The sequence below is a fragment of the Lytechinus variegatus genome, chromosome 1, assembly GCF_018143015.1.
Source record: "Lytechinus variegatus isolate NC3 chromosome 1, Lvar_3.0, whole genome shotgun sequence".
In the NCBI taxonomy this organism is placed as follows: Eukaryota; Metazoa; Echinodermata; class Echinoidea; order Temnopleuroida; family Toxopneustidae; genus Lytechinus; species Lytechinus variegatus.
The window spans coordinates 86,792,029-86,812,246 of record NC_054740.1 but is presented as its reverse complement, the minus strand read 5'-3'; the positions used below and the strand labels follow the sequence as shown (position 1 = coordinate 86,812,246).

Genomic DNA, 20,218 nt, shown 5'->3' with positions numbered 1-20,218 from the left:
GTCATCATCAGCGCAGGGAGCAGCTACCAATGGGCAACGTACTTGACTTAATTATGATTGTTGCAATATACTAATAATATAATTCTTCTTCCATTATTTTAAACTTCGGCTTTATTGGCGGTATACCATTTGTGCTTTTTTTTTCAATTTTGCATTTTTGTGCATATTTGTAAATATTCAGTTAATATTTGTGCCTGTTTGTTTCATATCTTTGCATGCTTGTGTTGCATAGAGTATAAACGTTTGTAGGCCTACATATTTGTACTTGTTATTGATGTAACTAGTTATAGGCCTACCTGTTTTTATATATTTTCTTTAATCAGGCATTATCATCTATTTGCACTAACCCTCATTAATCATAAACATATATATATACATATATATATATATGTTTGCTGCATTTGATTTTCTACTAACACGGGATCATGCTGCTACCTTCCCGGAGTGGCCCTGTTAAGTGCAAGGGCGTCACGAGGAGGCACACAACTTTACCCTAAGTCATCTTTAATAATTTGCCCTAACGCGCCCTATACTGAAGCATTAATTTTCATATCCATCACTATAGACCGTCTATTTTTGTCTGCATTCTTCGCACTCTGTAGGGTATCCACGTCGGCATCGATCGATCGGGGGGGGGGGGGGGGCTGATGGGGGGCGGTCGAAACCTCAATGGCGAGTACAATTGGTATTGGTACAATTGATAATGTCTTTCAAAACAAATGGCTGGTGAGCGTGTGGATATTTGCCAATTTTGGAAACTTTAAAAGGGGTTCAATTTGCAATTAAGCTAAAAAAAAGTTGGCTCATACTATAATGGCATGGGGCTCCGTCGGCTCACCCTATTATCTTTTATCAGCATAATGGGCGCGGCTCGCTCGCTAGTACTTGTACCAGTATGGTCGATATCGATATATCTGAGAGATCGAGAGAAAGTGCAGTGCAGTGACGTGGTTAAGATGGTTGACGTGCGGGAGGATTGAAATGAATGAATGGCTTCGCTGTGGCTTCCCATTCTTTACTGCATTTTGTACATCTGTACCGTGTTGGTCAACAAGGTAACTGTTTGTTTTGATTCTTGTGATTTTATTGTATTGTTATGATCCAAATATCATCTACCGGCACTCGCACTGCGAGGTTAGTGATCTACCGGTAGATCTAGATCAAGGGATCTAGATCTATACTATGTCGGTTAATCTGCTGTGTGTCCCACGTATTCAAATCAGTGTAGGCCTAGGATAGAGCCAAATTAAGTGAAATCCTCCGGCCGGTGACTTTTTTTTTTAAATTTTCCCTGTCCCTTATATTTTCTTGCTCTTGACGTCGCTGCCTGTCCCACGGTGAAAACATCAATTTTTGGCCTAAAGAGGGTGCGCAATTTATATTCAATAATTCATATAATTATCAAAGACACAACCATGACATGTCCGACATGACAACCACTCGTCATCCTCGACCATTCGCCATTCACTGATACAGCAAAAGGTAGGGGATGGGACTAGTGGTACATGAGGCATAGATCTACTAAGAATTCTCTTTGAAAAATTAAAAGTAAGAGAGATTGACTTACCAGTCTTTCCCCCCAAACCAAACGTTGATCTTCCTTCCGTTGTTGCTCTGATATATCTTGGAATCAACGATATATTGTCATTGGCTCTTCGAGAAATCGTTGGAATGCAAGAGGAAATTTGTCATGATCCTCAGCAGCGCATAGACTTCTACGTAGAGGATGTAACACGCCCTCTTGTGCTCAATTAAAAAAAACTAACGGAAGCAACCACATAAAAATATGTAAAAAATGCATAAAAATGCTTCTCTCCATAGATACCTGTTTCCGGTGGTGCTTCTATTTCGGATCTCCGAGATCCAGAGATAGTAGTCTCTTTCTCCCCTGACACACAATATTTTGTAATTATAATTGTTGTAGCACCATCACCTTAGTTTATTCTAAAATGAACTGTATCTTGTCGTCCCACTTGTTGTATGGTGAAAGGAAATATTCCTTTTTTTTGTGGGGGGTGGGTTATTGCTTCTTCTCCTGATCCTTCTCTTTTTGTTGAGTACTGTACTATCATTGTAAGGGTTATTTTGTTTTTTTCTATTATTTTTCATATTGTTGTTCATGTTTTTGTTGAATATTAATTTTCATCATCATATCACTTTTAAGCCCCCATTTTACCGCTCTGGAATTAATATGGGTGAAGGGTGAAATATGAAATAAGAAAAGAATTAAGGGGCAAGGAGCTCAAGTGATAAAACAGAACATAATTAAGTTCCATTTCTTTTTTATTGAGTTTCTTTTATTTATTCCCTTGAAAGCCATAGAACAGATTTGTTTTGTATTCATTTTATGTGATAATTTGTAAGAAAATAAATTGAACTGTAATTCCTTATGTTTGGATTTTAAATAAATAACATTAACTTGAAACTTTTCCGCCCTCCCCCTTGAAAATTTGGATCTGCCCCTAAATATGCCTTTGTGGTAAGATATTTTTTTAATGAAAATCCTATAGGTGTGGCTTTTAAATCACTTTGTATCGATACGAAACAAAATTGCAAATTTGTCTTGATTGAGGCTATCAAGACTTCCTTACCAGAATGCATTACGAGCAAAGTTTTGTCGAAACCTCGATTGGTCAGCAGTCCAAATGGGTTGATGAGTCTCGATGGTTCGTGAGATCTTTTTTCTTTTTCGATTTGTCACTGTCGAATACCATAGACGTAATGGAGGCATCTGGATGAGGTTCACGTAGAGAAATCATTGAGTTTGTTTTCATTTTTTATATTGTATTGATGACTTTAATATCATTTCTGTCAGAATAACATTTTGAATTTACGGATCAGTTCAATTATGAATTGATTCGTGATGATTTGGGCAATGGATTTAGGTAAAATAAGCAATGTAAATTTTAACAATTGGAAGGCATACAACCGAGAACGAGGTTATATTATAACCTCGTTCGTAGGATGAGTGGACACAACAAGGGAAAAACTAGGCACCTTAACTATTTTACATGCAAATCGACGCAAAGCATTATGCGAAGTCCTTGGAGTGTCCAATCTTTTCATTGTGTAGACTTTGGTAGACAGTGCTATTGAGAAACGAACAAAGCTTTTCGTTCAAGGTACCGTACACAGATTTTTTCTATTTATTTTTAAATTCAGATCTAGTCATCGTTTTAAATTATTTGCATAAAAATATAACAGTGTAATTGCCAATAATCTTAAATTATATTTTTGAAAGTATTTCATTCATTGGTGCCCATATTTAATCATAAGAATTGCACATTCATCATCATCATCATCATGGGTACACAGCAACAGAACGAAAGTTTCATGACGCTGTGGTCGGGTGCAGATGTGACATTTGAATAGTTAAGCAGCCTTAAATTTGTCAAGGGATTGCATTGATGTAGTGGCTTAGACAGCTGGCAGTCGTCTGTTTCAAGGAGTTTTTCAACATTTTTAATTTAAAAAAAAATTTCTCATACACAGATGGCTCGCTATCGTGCAGCCACCATTAGGGGATTAACAATGCAAAATCCCCCCGACAGGGCTCATCGACTTTTGTCTTTATTTCATAATATATGTAAAATGAACTGTACCAAAATAAAGATTATTATTCCGTTTTGGCCTAAAATGCACCAAAACAGGGAAAAATAAACTTCAAGGGGAAAAAACAGTGACTTACTTCTGTCGCGCAACTTCATATATATAAGTATATAGACCTAGTTCATGAAACTAGGCCATGTGGTTAATCAAGTATTAAGTCTAAACATCCTGCCTGAGTTTCATGTCACATGACCAAGGTCAAAGGTCATTAAGGGTCAATGAACTTAGACCATGTTATGGGAATCAACATCAAAATCTTAACCGAAGATTAAGTTTTTGAAATGACAGCATAACTTAGAAAGTATATGGACCTAGTTCATGAAACTTGGACATTATAGTAATCAAGTATCACTGAACATCTTGTGCAAGTTTCAGGTCACATGATCAAGGTCAAAGGTCATTTAGGGTCAATGAACTTTCCCCAAATTGGGTGTATTTGTTGAATTACCATCCTAACTTTGAAAGTATGTTGGTATAGTTCATAAAACTTGGACAGAAGAGTAATCAAGTATCACTGAACATCTTTTGCGAGTTATAGTAGTTTTCAAAGTCAGCACTGCTGCTGATATTGAATCGTGTGATGCAGGTGAGACCGCCAGAGGCATTCCACTTGTTCAAGCTCTAATTTAGAAATGATAAGTAAAAGAATCAAATTTACTTAAGAGTCAAGATATATGATGATCAGCTGTAATGGAATCTGACAGTTTAAAAAAATCAAGCATTTGTTTAAAAAAAAAGAAAACAAGCCAAACATTGCCAACCTTATTTTGCCACACATGGAATACTAACAGAAAATAAGGTGATATCATAATCTTTTTCATTGAATGAGTGGGTCTACGGAATGCGATCACAGTACTGTAGGTACGATGCACTCTAATGATGTGCGTGTGTATGTTGGCATTGAGCTACTGGTGGCTACTGAGGAGGGGGTTGTGAAGCCGTGCATGCAGCCTGCATGCGGTGCTTGTGCTGGACAATTTTGGCAGGGTTGGGGAACTGAGATGTTACGTAGCGAATCTTGTGAGGGGGTGGGGCCTGCTTCTGAACGAAACTTTGTCATTCGGAGTATCTAGGGATTTGAAAATTAGGTTTATTTAAAGTTGGTCGTCAAAGTGGCACGTCCCAGTACCACCAATAAATGTGAGTGCCGGGGGGGGGGGTTTAACCTGGTTTTGTATAAGAGTAACAAAATTACCCCAAAAGAAAAACAAATGAAAGTTCCATGAACATCTATTTTTCAGTCAATTCTGAGAGAATGTCCCATCCCAGGGCAGCAGGCAGTGACTTGCAAGTCCTTTTTCATGATGAGTCATGATGACTGCATGATCATTAGAGAGAGAAAAAAATTGGCATCCATTCCATGGCAGTTGCATTGTCAATGCAGTATGCCTAATTTTGTTTAGTCCAATGTACCAATGGATGAACACATGCATGTCCAATGCAAAGAGAGCATGCATGTGTGCATGTGTGTATTCAGTCTATTATGACCAGGGTGTTATGTTTGTTCATTCACCAGATTGCCCCTTGTACCTTTTTTTGTTGGTTTTAAAATTAAAAACTTGATCCATCACTTGATCCATGCACCTCATTTATTTTCACCCTGGATTCAGTTGGAATAATAAAAAAAAGTTTTTTTACTCTTTAAATGACAGTGGTTATGGCTTGACCTATCAAATTTGTATCATTCAAGGTCTGTTGATTTTTTTTCCCTTTTGAAACAGTATGTGCTGTGGGTCCTTGGATTTACCTATCCAACCCTCTTTCAAGGTTGGCAAACCCTTGTTGGGTTTCTGGTGCTTCGATTTGTTGCTTCCCTTGGTCACATTGAGCTTAGCAGCAACATCAGTTCGTGAGTATATTTATCAAAAGGATGGAGGTAGATTGAGAGGAAATTTCAGACATGGGCATGTTCTGTCACCTCATAAAGATGAGTGGGGGTAGGGTTCTAGATCATCTAGCTATTATGTAACATTATTATGCATTTTTAGCTTGCATCTGGACAATAAAAAGATGGCATGTCTGATTTGTATCAATTTGAAGATGTCTATATTTGTTGATCATTTGGATTTTAACATTTATTAAGGCATAAACTATTTTAATGGGAATATTTACACTATACATGTGTAGTGTACTATTCTTTCAACCCCTCTTCAGAGACTTCAGATCATTTGATTATTAAATATTTTATTTCTGTATAATTATTTTGTAGATCTGCATACTTTCAATGGCTTCCTGCAATGGTTCTGTTTGTGTGTGGGATCTATTCAGGATCAAGGGCACTTGCAAGATTGGTAAGCTGAGTGATAAGAATTTATTAAAGATTTGGGCCTCTTTCATCTGGTTTAAGTTTTATTTATTATTTATGGTCAAATAAAAAATATGTTTCTGTAACAGGAAATAAAGTTTTTTGCCTTATAGTTCTCATCTCAACTTGATTTTTGGTGTATTTCACTTTTATCTGAATGTACACATTTTATGTATATTGTGATGGCACCTGTTGTAGATGTTTGATAAATGAAGAAACAAACACATTGTGGAGCGTTGTGGCCCAGTGGATTAGTCTCGTAACTTTGAAACAGTGGGTCGTGGGTTTGAATCCCAGTCATGGCGTAATTTCCTTCAGCAAGAAATTCATCCATATTGTGCTGCACTCAACCCAGGTGAGGTGAATTTGTACCCGGCAGGATTACTTCCTTGAATGCATGAATGCTGAAAGGCAGCTCGAGCTAAAGCCAGGGTAACAATAATGACATCGCGCCTCAGAATAGAATATTTCTAGAAAGATGGTGCTATATATGCCTATTATTATTACTACCCTATATCAATTTATCCATCTCTCTCTCTTTCTTTCTCTCTTTTATCTATCTCCCTCTCATTTTCTCCCTCTCTCATGACTAGCCAATACCTATCTTTCTTTGTCTTCAAGGACAAGTGGAGGTGATAACATCAATAGTAGCTGCCTTAATTCATAAACAGAATCCCAAGCCACAGGTAGCTTGTAGGTAAGCTACATGCATGACTCTTCACTTTAATCTCCACTAGACGCAGGGAATGTGTTATAAACTTTACACTTACTTAAGCCATGGTCAAAGATTTCTTATGGGAAGCGAAACATGTCCAGAATTTATTACTTTCGCTGCATTTCGTTTCATACTACTTTTGTTGATTTCATACAACTATTGTAGGCATCATTTTCAGACAGTTTTCAGTTGATTGTGTATAACATTATATTGATGAATTAAAAAAGAAAATCAATGAAAAAGTAATAGTTTGTATCACATTTGACTAGTAATAGTTTAAACACAGAATAAGACCATGTTTAAAGTCAAATTAAGTTTCAAGTTGCAACTTCGAATGTGTACTTGTGTTAGTGCATTTTGGGATTATGGAGTCCATGGTCCTATAGGTCCAAAGTTACACAGTTGACTTTTGTGAAAAAAAAAACATGTGAAAATGGCATGTGCTCAAGAACCATTTGATATATCAATAAGAACCGACTCTCGTATGCTAATCAGAAGAACAATTGGGTCACTTAACAATTGTCAAGATCATCTACATATATGCCAGGAAAATCTGTCAATCATAGAAATGTGAATTTGTATTAATTTGACAAATTATGATGATGATAAAGTGTTTTTCAATGTTATGGTATAACCACACTGAAAATTAAAGAATGGCATTGAGATTCATTTGGTTGAATGAGGACCATTAAATTGGCATCTAGATAGCCCAGCACCTCATAAGTGGGATAAATTATCATTATTTTCATTCCTCAAATATTTTCATCTAATTATAGTTGGCTAATTATGACTGCTTCTGGTATTACAATATGGCTGACAGATCCACAGGTTAGTTGGATTAACTTGGATATAAGTAAACTCTTTATTTTTAGTTATCTTTTGTGTAAACATATATTTAATGTTTTTTTAATACAAACAAGTGATTATGAAAAGTAGAATAATTTGGTTTTCATATCTGAGTTGACTATAAAGTGGAACTTGGCGATTGCCCTGTGTTAATAAAGGATATTGATGAATGTGTCAAAATCTTAATGCCTAAACAAATTATGTACTGATACTTGCAGTAGCCATTGTTGATCATCTTGTATTTATTGTATTAGAAATTCACTTTTGAGAGAGCTGTAGTTTTATGGAACTGTTTGGTTCAAGATAACCTAACTTGATGAAATTAACATATTGCTTTCAAATAAGCATTTTTAATTGATGCAGGCAAGAGAAATTTAAAGAAAATGTTATTAAATGGATGCTTTAATCATAAATGCTTTGATTTCTTCTTTCTTTCCAAATGATTTCCATTGACAGTATGACCAGAATGGCTACAAGTGGATGTTTCTACATGTCATTGTTTCAAGTCAAAGTGCAATATATATGAAATGGCAGAAAACATTTCTTATGAAGTAAAGTATTTCAAGTATTTTTATAGGGAATGAAGAGCTGAGGGAGGGAGGGTGAATGGAGAAGACAGAGGGGGAGAGGAGGAAGGGAAGGAGGAGGGAGGAAGGGAAGGAGGAGGGAGGAAGGGAAGGAGGAGGGAGGAAGGGAAGGAGGAGGGAGGAAGGAAGGCAAGGAGGGAGGAAGGGAAGGAGGAGGGAGGAAGGGAAGGAGGAGGGAGGAAGGGAAGGAGGAGGGAGGAAGGGAAGGAGGAGGGAGGAAGGAAGGCAAGGAGGGAGGAAGGGAAGGAGGAGGGAGGAGGGGAAGGAGGAGGGAGGAAGGGAAGGAGGAGGGAGGAAGGGAAGGAGGAGGGAGGAAGGGAAGAAGGGAGGACGGGAAGGAGGGAGGAAGGGAAGGAGGGGAAGGAGGAGGGAGGAAGGGAAGGAGGAGGGAGGAAGGAAGGCAAGGAGGGAGGAAGGGAAGGAGGAGGGAGGAAGGGAAGGAGGGAGGAAGGGAAGGGGGAGGGAGGAAGGGAAGGAGGAGGGAGGAAGGAAGGCAAGGAGGGAGGAAGGAAGGCAAGGAGGGAGGAAGGGAAGGAGGAGGGAGGAAGGGAAGGAGGAGGGAGGAAGGGAAGGAGGAGGGAGGAAGGGAAGGAGGAGGGAGGAAGGGAAGGAGGGAGGGAGGAAGGGAAGGAGAGAGGGAGTGAGAAGGGAAGGGAGAAGAGAGGGAGGAGGGAAGTAGGAAGGGAAAGGGGAGGGAGGAAGGTGGATGCACAAAAATTGAGTACTAAGTAATTATAACTGTATAGACAGCACCAAATGTAATAAGGTAGTGGCAAAATTATGAGCACATAGTTCAATTGAATTATAGTAAAACATTTGCTGTTTTACTTGCAGAATAAGATAAAAAATGCAAATTATGTAATGTCACAGGTCTTGGTCATTACACGGGAGTTTGAATTAAATCTGATGCAACCCATTGATTTTCAAACTTACCAAAGTCATAGCAAAGATATATGAATATGATTAACCATTCTTTATATCCTATTTTCTTTTATTCTGAATTTCTAGTGATGTAGACAGACTTCATTGTATTTATGCCTTCAGTGTCTGTGTCTTTGCTCCAGGCAGCTTTATATTAGGTAAGTTTCATTTGACTTTTAATAGTGGCTTAATTATTCATAATAGACGTTAACAAATATGAAGGCAAGCAATCTGTGTTATTGGGTGCATGCCAAAATTGTACTGACATTGACTGAATTAATTTTCCTGGGCAAACCTTAACATTTGTATGTACATCTATTTATCAGTAGAGTATGAGTATAGAGTTGAGTCTGTAATGAAAATGACACCAAAAAGATAATTCTTTTAAAGCAAATATCTATTAAAAAGATTGCTTTGAAGTCAAGTTAATTTTTCTTATAATAAAAATATTTTAAAAAGTATTTTCCCAAAAAATTTAGGATACATGTTCTCATCAATTTGGTATTGTTCCAGTCCTATCCTATCGAAAGAATCATGATAAAATATGAAACAGGAAATATCAATGCTTCTTGAAGAGGTGTTTTTTGAAAAAAAAGTAATGATTCAAATATCATCAATTAGACACCAATTCAAAGGCAATCTGTCTTTCAGTGTTTGTTGATTAACAGTCTGTGATGAGCAGTGGAAAAAACTTAATATGTCAACTGCCCTGTTTGTGTTCATCTAGTAAAAATATCCCATTGAATCAAATTGCAAGCAACACTTTGCATGCTCAATCATTCTTAGGCCAGTGATAGTGAGATTATACACAGTGATATTAAGAAAATATATAGTAAGTCATAAAACTTGATTCTACCCTGGATGATAGACAATGCCTCTCACTGAATTCACACCCTTTATATGTCTCATTACTTGATGTTCACTTGGTCTACATGCAGCTGGGGGGTGTTTCACAAAGATTTAAATATGACTTAGAGTCGCACTTAAATCCCGGGTTGCGTACGGTATGAAAGGCTTGACCGCATTGGTCAGATCATCTCAAGAGGACGCGCACTAATGCATATCTATCAATAAGATCGTGCGTTGCATATCTTGTACCTGTCGGCATTTAAAGAGAAATGCCAGTAGTTGCAGTAAACACTGATTTCAAGAGAAAGTCTGTAAAACCAGGCTTAATTGTCAGAATATAATCGAGGATCTAGATCTGGTACACTTACATAAGCTGAACTTTGTGAAATCTTGAAATCTACGCTGAAAAATGTTCACACTGAAGATCACCAACACAGATAGGCACACGTGGGACAGTGTATTAATATTGCTGGAATAAAGACCCGACGGAAGTGACCGAATCCGCGCTTATTTTGCTCATTTCTCAGCAATTACACAATTTCTTCCAGAATCCTTTGGCACATATTTTTTATTCATACAAACAGACACTTGGGTGGTCATTATATCAGATTCTGTCAAAAGTCATTTTGAGATCGTTACCAAAACTGGAATTTATCTTTAAGTGCGACTTAAGTCGTACTTAAATCTTTGTGAAACACCCCCCTGGTCTACTTTGAATTCTCAGATAGTGTAACTACCATTTGGTCTAAAACCATTTAGTCAACAGTTGGGTCCAACTTCCTTTCGGTCAAATGACTAAATGGTATAGCTTCCACTTTACAAATGCCTAGATGGTCCTATTTCTACTTTTGTCTATTATTTTGCACTTTGTCAAATGAAAATTGGGGTCATAAACAGTTCATCTAATGTTATAGTCCAAGTGGTATGAGACCGAGTTAATGTTGGAAGGATTGCATATAGTGTATCTAGAAATTAGACAAACTGGTAAGTGAGATAAATAGCAATTAGGCCTCTATGGTTTAGTAGATGATCTAGGATAATAGACCATGTGGTATGAGACCAAATCAAAAGTAGACAAATCAAGCGTAGACGAATTCACATTTTACGGTTTCATTCCCCCCCCCCCCCCAAAGCTGACACATTTGTTGGCACTCGGTAATATTGTATTGAATATCCTATTCCCTGCAGGTGATCTTATGTCTTCATCCAATTTTCGCTTCTGGTATATGCATCACTTCTATGTAGGCTGCTTGATGAGGTATGTGTATCATTTATTGAACTATATCATAAAAGGTTATGTCTGAAGGTGGTGTGATGTAGTAGCCAACCATAGAATGATGGCAATTTCTTGTGAAAATTGATTGGAAATGAATTGGAAGTGCATGAAAAATGTTTGTTTTGAGATTGCACAACATAGGGTTTGAGTGTGAAATCTACAATGGCATAGGCAGTATATCTTTATGTGTTGTGTCTGTACCGGCATCAAAAGAATGTAATTAAGCCAGCATTGGTGAAGGTATATGTAGTTAAATACAACAGGGAAATTTGTATCATAATGATAATATTAAATTGGACTCAAGTATGTCGCACCAAATCCACTCTGTAGAGTGCTTAAGGCACTTTCCAAGAAATTTCTGAAGGACAGGAAGAAGAGTTGAACAAATTAAAGCTGTATATGGCAAACCACATTATTCTCTCACTCATTTTATCTACGTTACTTAGATTTTCATTCATGTAATCAACACACATACATAGACACATTTATACTTTTATTCTTTTCCATTCCTCAAGGTTTTGGAAAAAAATCAATAAAGCTATAAAAAGTTGTTATTACTAAAGAGTAATTACATTTGTTGTCTGTGAGGCATTGACATGTTGGATTGATTGCTGTGATTTTAAAATGCACTGGTCAATTATGTTTTATTAAAACATCTTGGCCTAAATTCACAAAAGTTATTTTTGTAACCATCATCTTATGCAGATTTCCTGTATAAATTACGCTTATTTACTGCATGTATGTACATTAAAATATGTCCAATGTTGATACATGCTTTTGTCACAGTGGACTAAATTGGCGGCTGATGCCATGGTTGAGTATGCTATTTTATTCATGAGTCCACTGTTTGAAGAGTAGAATTATTAATTAAATCAGTGGACTCATGAATAAAATAGCGTTGATAACCACAGCAACAGGCATCAATTTGGCGCACTGACAAAAGCGCGCATCAGTATTGGACATTAAGCGTAATTTATACAGGAAATCTGCATAAATTTGCCGTTGAATCAGTGGTTTTCACCTTTGTGAATTCATGTCCTTGTGTTTGATCTTTAATATGATATAAAAAACTTCAGTTAGTATTACAATAATCAAAATTGTAACTGACATTAATTGCATTGCAATATTATGCAAGGATTGCCATTTTGTACGTTAGGCAAACACACCATTGCAGGGTATTGTAAATGCATTCCACAATTCAAAATTGTAAATCTATTCTACTAGTGAAGAAAAATGAATAAAGATGGAAGGGTTCTAATTAGGAGCATGTATTGCTTCACTTCTGCATCAATAATGGTGTCTATAAAGCACTTACAAGAAAATGCACAAATTTAATTGGACAGGCTCCAATAGAGAGCCTCGTTACAAATTTTGTTCACATTTGGATACTGCTTGAATGATCCATAGAGGCCCCATACCTTGTAAAACAATATTGGCAGCCTGTTACCTACAGTATGCCAATCATGTAATCTAATAAAAATTGATATAATTTATGAAATATTGGATAAGTGAATCATAGAGGCCCCATGCCATACAGGGCAGTGTTGGCAGTATGAATTATTGCGCTATTACAGTACATGTAGTTCCATCCTTCCTAATTATTTCTTTTTCAGTGCATACACAGTTGTGTATATACTCCAGGAATATAGTTTTTCCTGGTATCACATCACAATATGCTCCACATGTATTAAGGACCGCTACCCAACAAGTACTTTGTCTGAGCAGATTCTTACATAGGACTTTACCAACTTAGAGCTGTTTTTTTATGACCAAAATGCTAATCAAATTTTTCAAGCAAACTTATTCCCTGCATGTTGAGTCTGAGGGCTGTCATAGGTTTGATGTTATTACATGATGTATCATCATCTTTTCTGTTCAGTTTAATCCTACCCCCTTTCCCCCAATTTTTAACCTGTCATGAATTACTTGACCTATGATAAGAGTGAACAATTTTTGGGTTGCCCTGCTTATGGGGAATTGCCCTGTATATATATGCATATATATATATATATATATATATAGTAAATAGTGGTAGTAAAATACGAGCTGTGATTGGCTGGATTTGTACCACGTGACCTCCCTTCAAAAAGTTATATTGTACATATGTACAATATAACTTTCGATTTTTGGATGGCAAAATCCATGATGGGGGGCTTAGATTGAGGGATCTATTTACTATAATAAATAGTGAACGTTCTATCATACAACATTACTGGACTATATGAACTCCAAATATAAAATTATCCCTCGTGCAAGCCTATTTCACCTCGGCCTTCGGCCTCGGAGAAATAAACCTGCACTCGGGATAATTTTATATTTGTCGTACATATAATCCAGTATATTGTACAATAGATTGTACACTATTTATATAATATATATATATATATAATTGCTTATTAACATATATCTATTCTAAATTATGACTGAACTATATATCGATATTTTGTATACAAAATATAAAGAAACAAAATATTTATTGGGATTCATAATTAATGATTTAGTTGTTTATTTCATATGTTATGAAAAATATAATTTTTTAATCATACATGTGTAGGAACATTTCAAAATCTGTTCAAACTTTCAGTAGAAAAAAAGTGATCTAAAATAAAATTCTTGTATCTTTTGTATAGCATATTTCATATTTTCTTATTTTGACCGAAAAAAGAATATAGGAAGAGTTCCTCTTTGAAATAAGCAGACTCTGAAGCGCTTCTGACTAATTTAGCATATGGGAAATTCCACAGGTTGGTCCAAATCATGTCACGTGAATAACCGACACATTTCAAAGATTAGCCAGGAGCATAAGAGAATTTCCCAAGTTTTGTTTTTATACAAAGGATAGTCAGACTGTGTACTTTGTTGTGATAAGGAGATGTTTAGTTCCTATCAATAATAATGGAATTACAGCTCCAAGTATGAGTCAAGGTGTCTCGAAATGTAACGCAAGTAACCGTGGAATAGCCCATATGACTCAGAACCTTGCCTGGTGACTAATTCTTGGTTTTGACCTACTTAGTCATATATGTTCTTTTTCACCTAATACTGTCCATGTTTTGAAGTGGAAAGCTTCCTATTTCATTTAGAAGTGATCTTTAAGATTTAGAATGTGAGTGATTTCTTTTTGGTTGACTTTGTGTGTTTTGAGTTATTTATATTGGAGTGATATGTTAGTAGTAATCATTTCTCAATGTCACCTGTAAATGAAGCCTATATTTCCAGACATTATTCTCTCTCACCATTAACATATCTCTTTCTGACAATAACTAAAGAACCGTTAGAGTGATCAATTCTTTACTTAGCTCATGTATGCTTCTGTGTGAGGATGACCTGGTGCCCGTAACACAAATCCTAGTAACCATCCCAGAATATTTATCTACGATTGATTGCATTGACTACAATTTACAATCAATCCTTAAAATCAAGCGTACGATTAATCACTGAACCTTTGTTTTACGGGACCCAGATGAGAAATTGTAGGGTCATAAAATGTGAGAAGTCATACATGTTTGTTCTGCCAATAGCAAGGAGATAATTTTTCACTGCATGCAGCTGGAATGCATCTATTTCTTTTTTTTTAGTGAAGCTTACACTTAAAAAGTGAAAATTCTTTGACGTACTTTTCTCATCTTCTTTTTTTTTTAATTTGTCTTGCAGTGGTATCTTAGGAGTAACCTTAGCTTTATGTCATCTGTACATGAAGCATGTATTTCCAGACTTTGTTCTCTCTCTCACCATCTCTGCATCCAAGATCTTGTGTGTGGTTATTTCTACTCTCATCTACCTCACAGTTTTCAATACTCATTTTTTCCTAAGGTATTTCACACTTTGAATAACATTTTCAATTTTCATTTAGATTGAATTGAAGTCAGTTTTGCCATTTTATTGTTATGGTGCATTCTTATGCACAGTACATTGGGAACCAGGGGGGGGGGTAGGATAGAGGGATAATATAAACTTTATTGTCTCGCCCACCAGAGGTGAAGGCGAGACTTAGGGATCCAAATATCGTCCGTCCGTCACAAACCTGTAATGACACATAACTCCACAACCGTAAGTCGCTTTTCAATCAAACTTGGATGGTAGATGGACTTGGGGGACCTGCATGTTATGCTGCAGTCGGAGGTCACATGGTAAAGTCAAAGGTCATTTTTAGGTCAACGTTAAACTTAAAGTTTACATGCAAGACTCTCTTATGACACCTAACTCCACAACCCTAAGTTGCTTTTTAACCAAACTTGGATGGTAGATGGACTTTGGGGACCTGCATGTTGTGCTGCAGTCTGAGGTCACATGGTAAGGTCAAAGGTCATTTTCAGGTCAACATTAAAGTTTACATGCAAGACTCTCTTATGACACCTATCTCCGCAACCGTAAGTCACTTTTCAACAGAATTTGGATGGTAGATATACTTAGGCGACCTGCATCTTTTGCTGCAGTGGGAGATCACATGGTAAGGTCAAAGGTCATTTTCAGATCAACATTAAAGTTTACGTGCAAACCTCTCATGACAAGTGTTATTCCATCCAAGTCATTTCACAATGAAGTTTCGATACACTTCTGTTGCGTGCCCTCGCAAATCACGATATTTCTGGTTATTTCCATAAGTGGGCGAGACACAAAATTGCTGTTGCCTTGTTGAGTCTTAAAGTGTGAGCTCATTAGCTCATGTCTCTGATCTTGACAAGATATAAATTAACAAGAATGGTTAAGGTCGTCTCAAATCGGTACGCATGACTTTTTTTGGATTTATATATTTCTTCAGAGTATATTTAGAATTAAATTAGATTACATGTATAGATCGATACAAACCTTGATTTTTAGTAACGTTTAGTGATGACACAAACATTCTTGTATTAATATTATCGGTAATATATTTTAGAATTAAATCTAGTAATTTTTTTTTCTTCCTCCCTCTCCACTCATGCACAGCATATTCTTTTGCCTTGCTGGTCAGCTTATCCACTCCATTGCAAAGCATGATGGGAGTGTCGACAGGTTATCCAGTAATATTGACGATGATGATCTGATGGGGCCTAAACTGGAAAAGGAGCAAGCATAGTCTATGTTTGGTCATTGTCACACGCACAACTTGCCTTAAAGTCAGTAGCTATTCTAGTACCTTGGATGAAGCCAGTAGTTTGCCATGTTTAGTAGTAAGATGTTCTTTATTGCAGCTGTCTTCATTTTGTGTAGTTGTCATTTGAGTTCCATCCTTAAGGATTTGTTTAAGCTGGATTAAAAAGTACACATGAGATGTGGACATTTTTCCTTGTGTTTCAGTCAAATTGGGACATTTTTCATATTAGCGGATTAACAGGGTGTTGCAAAAAACATGCAATTGATTGTGAGCCAATTGTAGGGCCCAAAATCAATTGAAAGTCATGTACTTCATTGTAAATTTGCGATTGATTGATGGTTCTTCTCTTGCATCAAGAAATATAAATCGATTTGCTGTACTTAATATTCATTTATCACTTGTAAATTTGCATCTAAAATTTTCAATTGATTGCCATTATTTTCTTACAACACGACCTAAATGCAAAATTAGTTTAATAAAATGCTTCATAAAGTCAATTTTATAATAGTGTTACACTAACTCTGATATATTGTTAAAATGACACCTGGCTCTTCTTCATATCATTGTTACATGTATTCATGAAGTCATGTATTTCTTTTCCCACTGCTTTATAAAAGAATTCTCAATACCCTGTATCTGCTTTTAGTAAGAAATTATCATAAATAATCAAAAGAACAAATATTTGCATTTGATTGACTTAGATTTATCATCTTTTAACTCATAATGTCAATAAGCATCGTAATGAAAATAATTAAGTTTGAAAATGCACATTGGCAATTTTTTGTTGAGATTTTAAATTCCAATGCATGTTATATCCATATTTACTTTGTTCAAAGTATGGAAATGCATATAGGATGTTGCCAATTTGGGGATCAATGGCAGATTGAACTCGACCTAATGAGAGATTTGTATCTGTATGGGTTAAAAAAATATGAGAATTATTGATAAAAGCATTTGTGAAACAAGGACCTTGCATTTATAAGAGTTCTTATTTTGGATTATAGGGTAGTTGGTCTTAAAAAATTAAAAAGATCTTGAGAGTAGCTTTGAATAAGTTTACACCAGTTCCTCTTGACTGCTAGATTTGTTTTATCATGTCATATTAAAACAATTATCCTCTTCCCTTTATTTCATTTTTATCAATTTAAGAAACTTAAAGGTTGATGCCTGGGCCTTGATCATCAGTGCGAATCTATTGCATATAGTTGTATAATTCTTATATGAACTCTCTAGTCTATGGTTAAGCATTGCTATACATGCATATTGGCAAAAAGAAACTGCATTTATCACATAAGATAATTTATAAGATGGCAATGTAATATACTCTATGTTTTTTTGAACATCGTAGTATAGGGTTGAGTAATATATGTACATTTAGTAATTATGTATAATACTGTACATAGCAATATGGATGGACATTGTTCTATACTTATCTCAAATATTTTTTATACAGAGAATTGCATTTATTTATAGAGATGTACATGTACTGTATAAGCTGGGATGCTGGACGCCGTTTCTGACAAAATAATCAGTTTTAAATGTAGAAAATTACAAATTTTTTGCACTGCCTGTTATATTTGTCAGATGTATATCAGTTTTTATTTTTCAAGTTTGACTTATTCATTGCTTTTGCTACCAGTTTATTGCAACTTATTATTTAGGGAAAAATTATTTTTCTTTGAGAAATGTATATTTTTTAAAACTATTCATTGATTTTTATTCTTTATTTTAAATTTATTTGTAGGAAGTTTTGGAGAGCTAACACTATAAATGAATGAATGAATCTTTATTTTGTTTCAATTCCGATATTAAACAACATCAACAGTAAGTCATTGCAATACAATGGAACATTAGCAACACCCATGAGACAAGATGGAAATGAAATGTGACCTACTAAGAAGCTTAGCTTGTGGGCCATAGGCCACCAGAATGATATACTAGTAATCTTACATTATCAATGTTTGGGGTTTGAATCCCACCTTGACACTCGCATCATTCGGCAGGGCGTTTATCTACATTTGTCACTCTCCACCAGGTATAGTAAATGGGTACCCGGTAGGAGGAAATTCCATGAATGCCCGAGCGTCCAATCAGGGTAGCCTTGCTAAAGCCGGGGTAATAGTATGCAGTGCTTCAAAATATTGTTTTAAGCACCATATAAAATGTTACCTATTAATATAATAATCTTACAACAAAATCAAACATCCTCTTTGTAAGATTCACAATGATTATTTTTAATGCACCAGAAATTTGATATTGTACTGTGCAAATAGAAAGGGGAAGAACATATTGTAGGGCAGTTTATTTTTGTTTCTCTATTTGAATTATTTATTACATTTATATATTTATTGTTAATTTTCAACATGCTATGTAAGTGCATGTTTTGAATGCATTTAAATTTTTGCTATTCCATACATGAAATGATAATTAATTGATCATGGTGATACCTTGTTCATTCCATGTTGCAATTCAAATAGAAGGAAGATGATGTGATATTTGGCATATGTACATGTAGATACTAGTCACTCATATTTGAGCTTTAATAATGTCACATTTTCATGAAGATGATTTGGCATCATTCAGTGGTTTACCTGCTGAAATTCTCAGAAATACTGCAAGGCTAAAGCCTGTTTAAAACTTTGGAAAAGGTACAATTATGTGAATTATACTCGGGTATCATAGCATACAAATCTTACGCGAGAGTAGTAGCCAATGAATCCCAATTATAACCATCAATTCTTTTTGAAAATTTGAAAGTTTATATTTTAGATGTATAGGGCATTCTCTCTGCAATGTTTTTATTTTTCTTAAAAAATGGCCAATGCACTCCTCATCTTAAAAAAATTGTGATTGGATATAAATTAATCTACAAGGATTATATCCTGCATTTTTTCCCCCATTCCATTCTTTGGAAGAGGAAAACTACAATTACACAGAAATTTTAGTCTGTGGTCATTGAGTAGATTATCTACCTTTTTTATTTGATGTAATTAAAGTTGACTTCATAGCCAACTTTATTCCTATGTGAAAGCTGTAAAGTTCTAATGGTCATAATTTATTTTTAAATTTTAAAATTATTACTTTTCCTTTGCTCATGCCTTGTAATTGTACATGCGCTTGCACATGTAATCTGTAGCCACTAGCTAATACTAGGATTTTTAATGACCACATATATTTTTGCCTTTTGATTGGCATCACAATTTAGCAACTCTAATTTCATTATTACCATGGCATGCCTCATGCAATCTATGCTGCATTCAGTAGAGCACCGAGATCAATTCAGCAATTAATTTGTTTCATATGTCTCTCTCCACCCAGGAGAGGCAGATGAAGACATGGCTGAAATAATTCATATTCTGTGTTTTGAATGGTTCTTTCAGTGTATTTAAAGGACAAGTCCACCCCAACAAAAACTTGATTTGAATAAAAAGAGAAAAAATTCAACAAGCATAACACTGAAAATTTCATCAAAATCGGATGTAAAATAAGAAAGTCATGGCATTTTAAAGTTTCGACAAAATGGTTATATGAACGAGCCAGTTACATCCAAATGAGAAAGTTGATGACATCACTCACTCACTATTTCTTTTGTATTTTATTATATGAAATATTGTTATTTTCTCGTCATTTTCATGTGAAATTAAGTTTCATTCCTCCCTGAACACATGGAATTGGCATTATTTTAACATTTTATGCTTCAGGCAAGGAGGTCCTAATCGTCAAATTCATAAAAATTGAAATATTGGATAATTCAAACAATAAAAAACAAAAGAAATAGTGAGTGACATCATCGACTCTCTCATTTGGATGTAACTGGCTCGTTCATATAACTATTTTGTTGAAAATAAGCGAAACTTTGAAATGTCATAACTTTCTTGTTTTACATCCGATTTTGATGAAATTTTCAGCATTGTGCTTGTCTGATTTTTCTCTATTGATTCAAATCAAGATTTTTCTGAGGTGGACTTGACCTTAAACTGTGCTATTCTATTACAGAGTGTGAAGCATGTGTCTTTATATGATCAATAATTTT

The 20,218-nt window shown here is 35.5% G+C and overlaps 1 protein-coding gene across 2 annotated transcripts; it reads left to right on the top strand.

Annotated features, from left to right (window-relative positions):
• Positions 1-904: 904 nt before the first annotated feature.
• Positions 905-19,002, top strand: LOC121426455 (transmembrane protein 241-like). Of its 2 annotated transcripts, XM_041622769.1 has the most exons (10): positions 907-1,055; positions 5,331-5,458; positions 5,819-5,900; positions 6,508-6,611; positions 7,406-7,457; positions 7,932-8,026; positions 9,071-9,141; positions 11,021-11,090; positions 14,763-14,921; positions 16,038-19,002. In XM_041622769.1, exons 1-10 carry the CDS (start codon positions 990-992, stop codon positions 16,165-16,167), a joined length of 957 nt encoding a protein of 318 aa, XP_041478703.1. In that variant the 5' UTR covers positions 907-989; the 3' UTR covers positions 16,168-19,002. The 2 variants fall into 2 exon arrangements, with proteins under 2 accessions (XP_041478713.1, XP_041478703.1); XM_041622779.1 differs by lacking the exon at positions 14,763-14,921 and having other exon boundaries at positions 905-1,055.
• Positions 19,003-20,218: the final 1,216 nt, after the last annotated feature.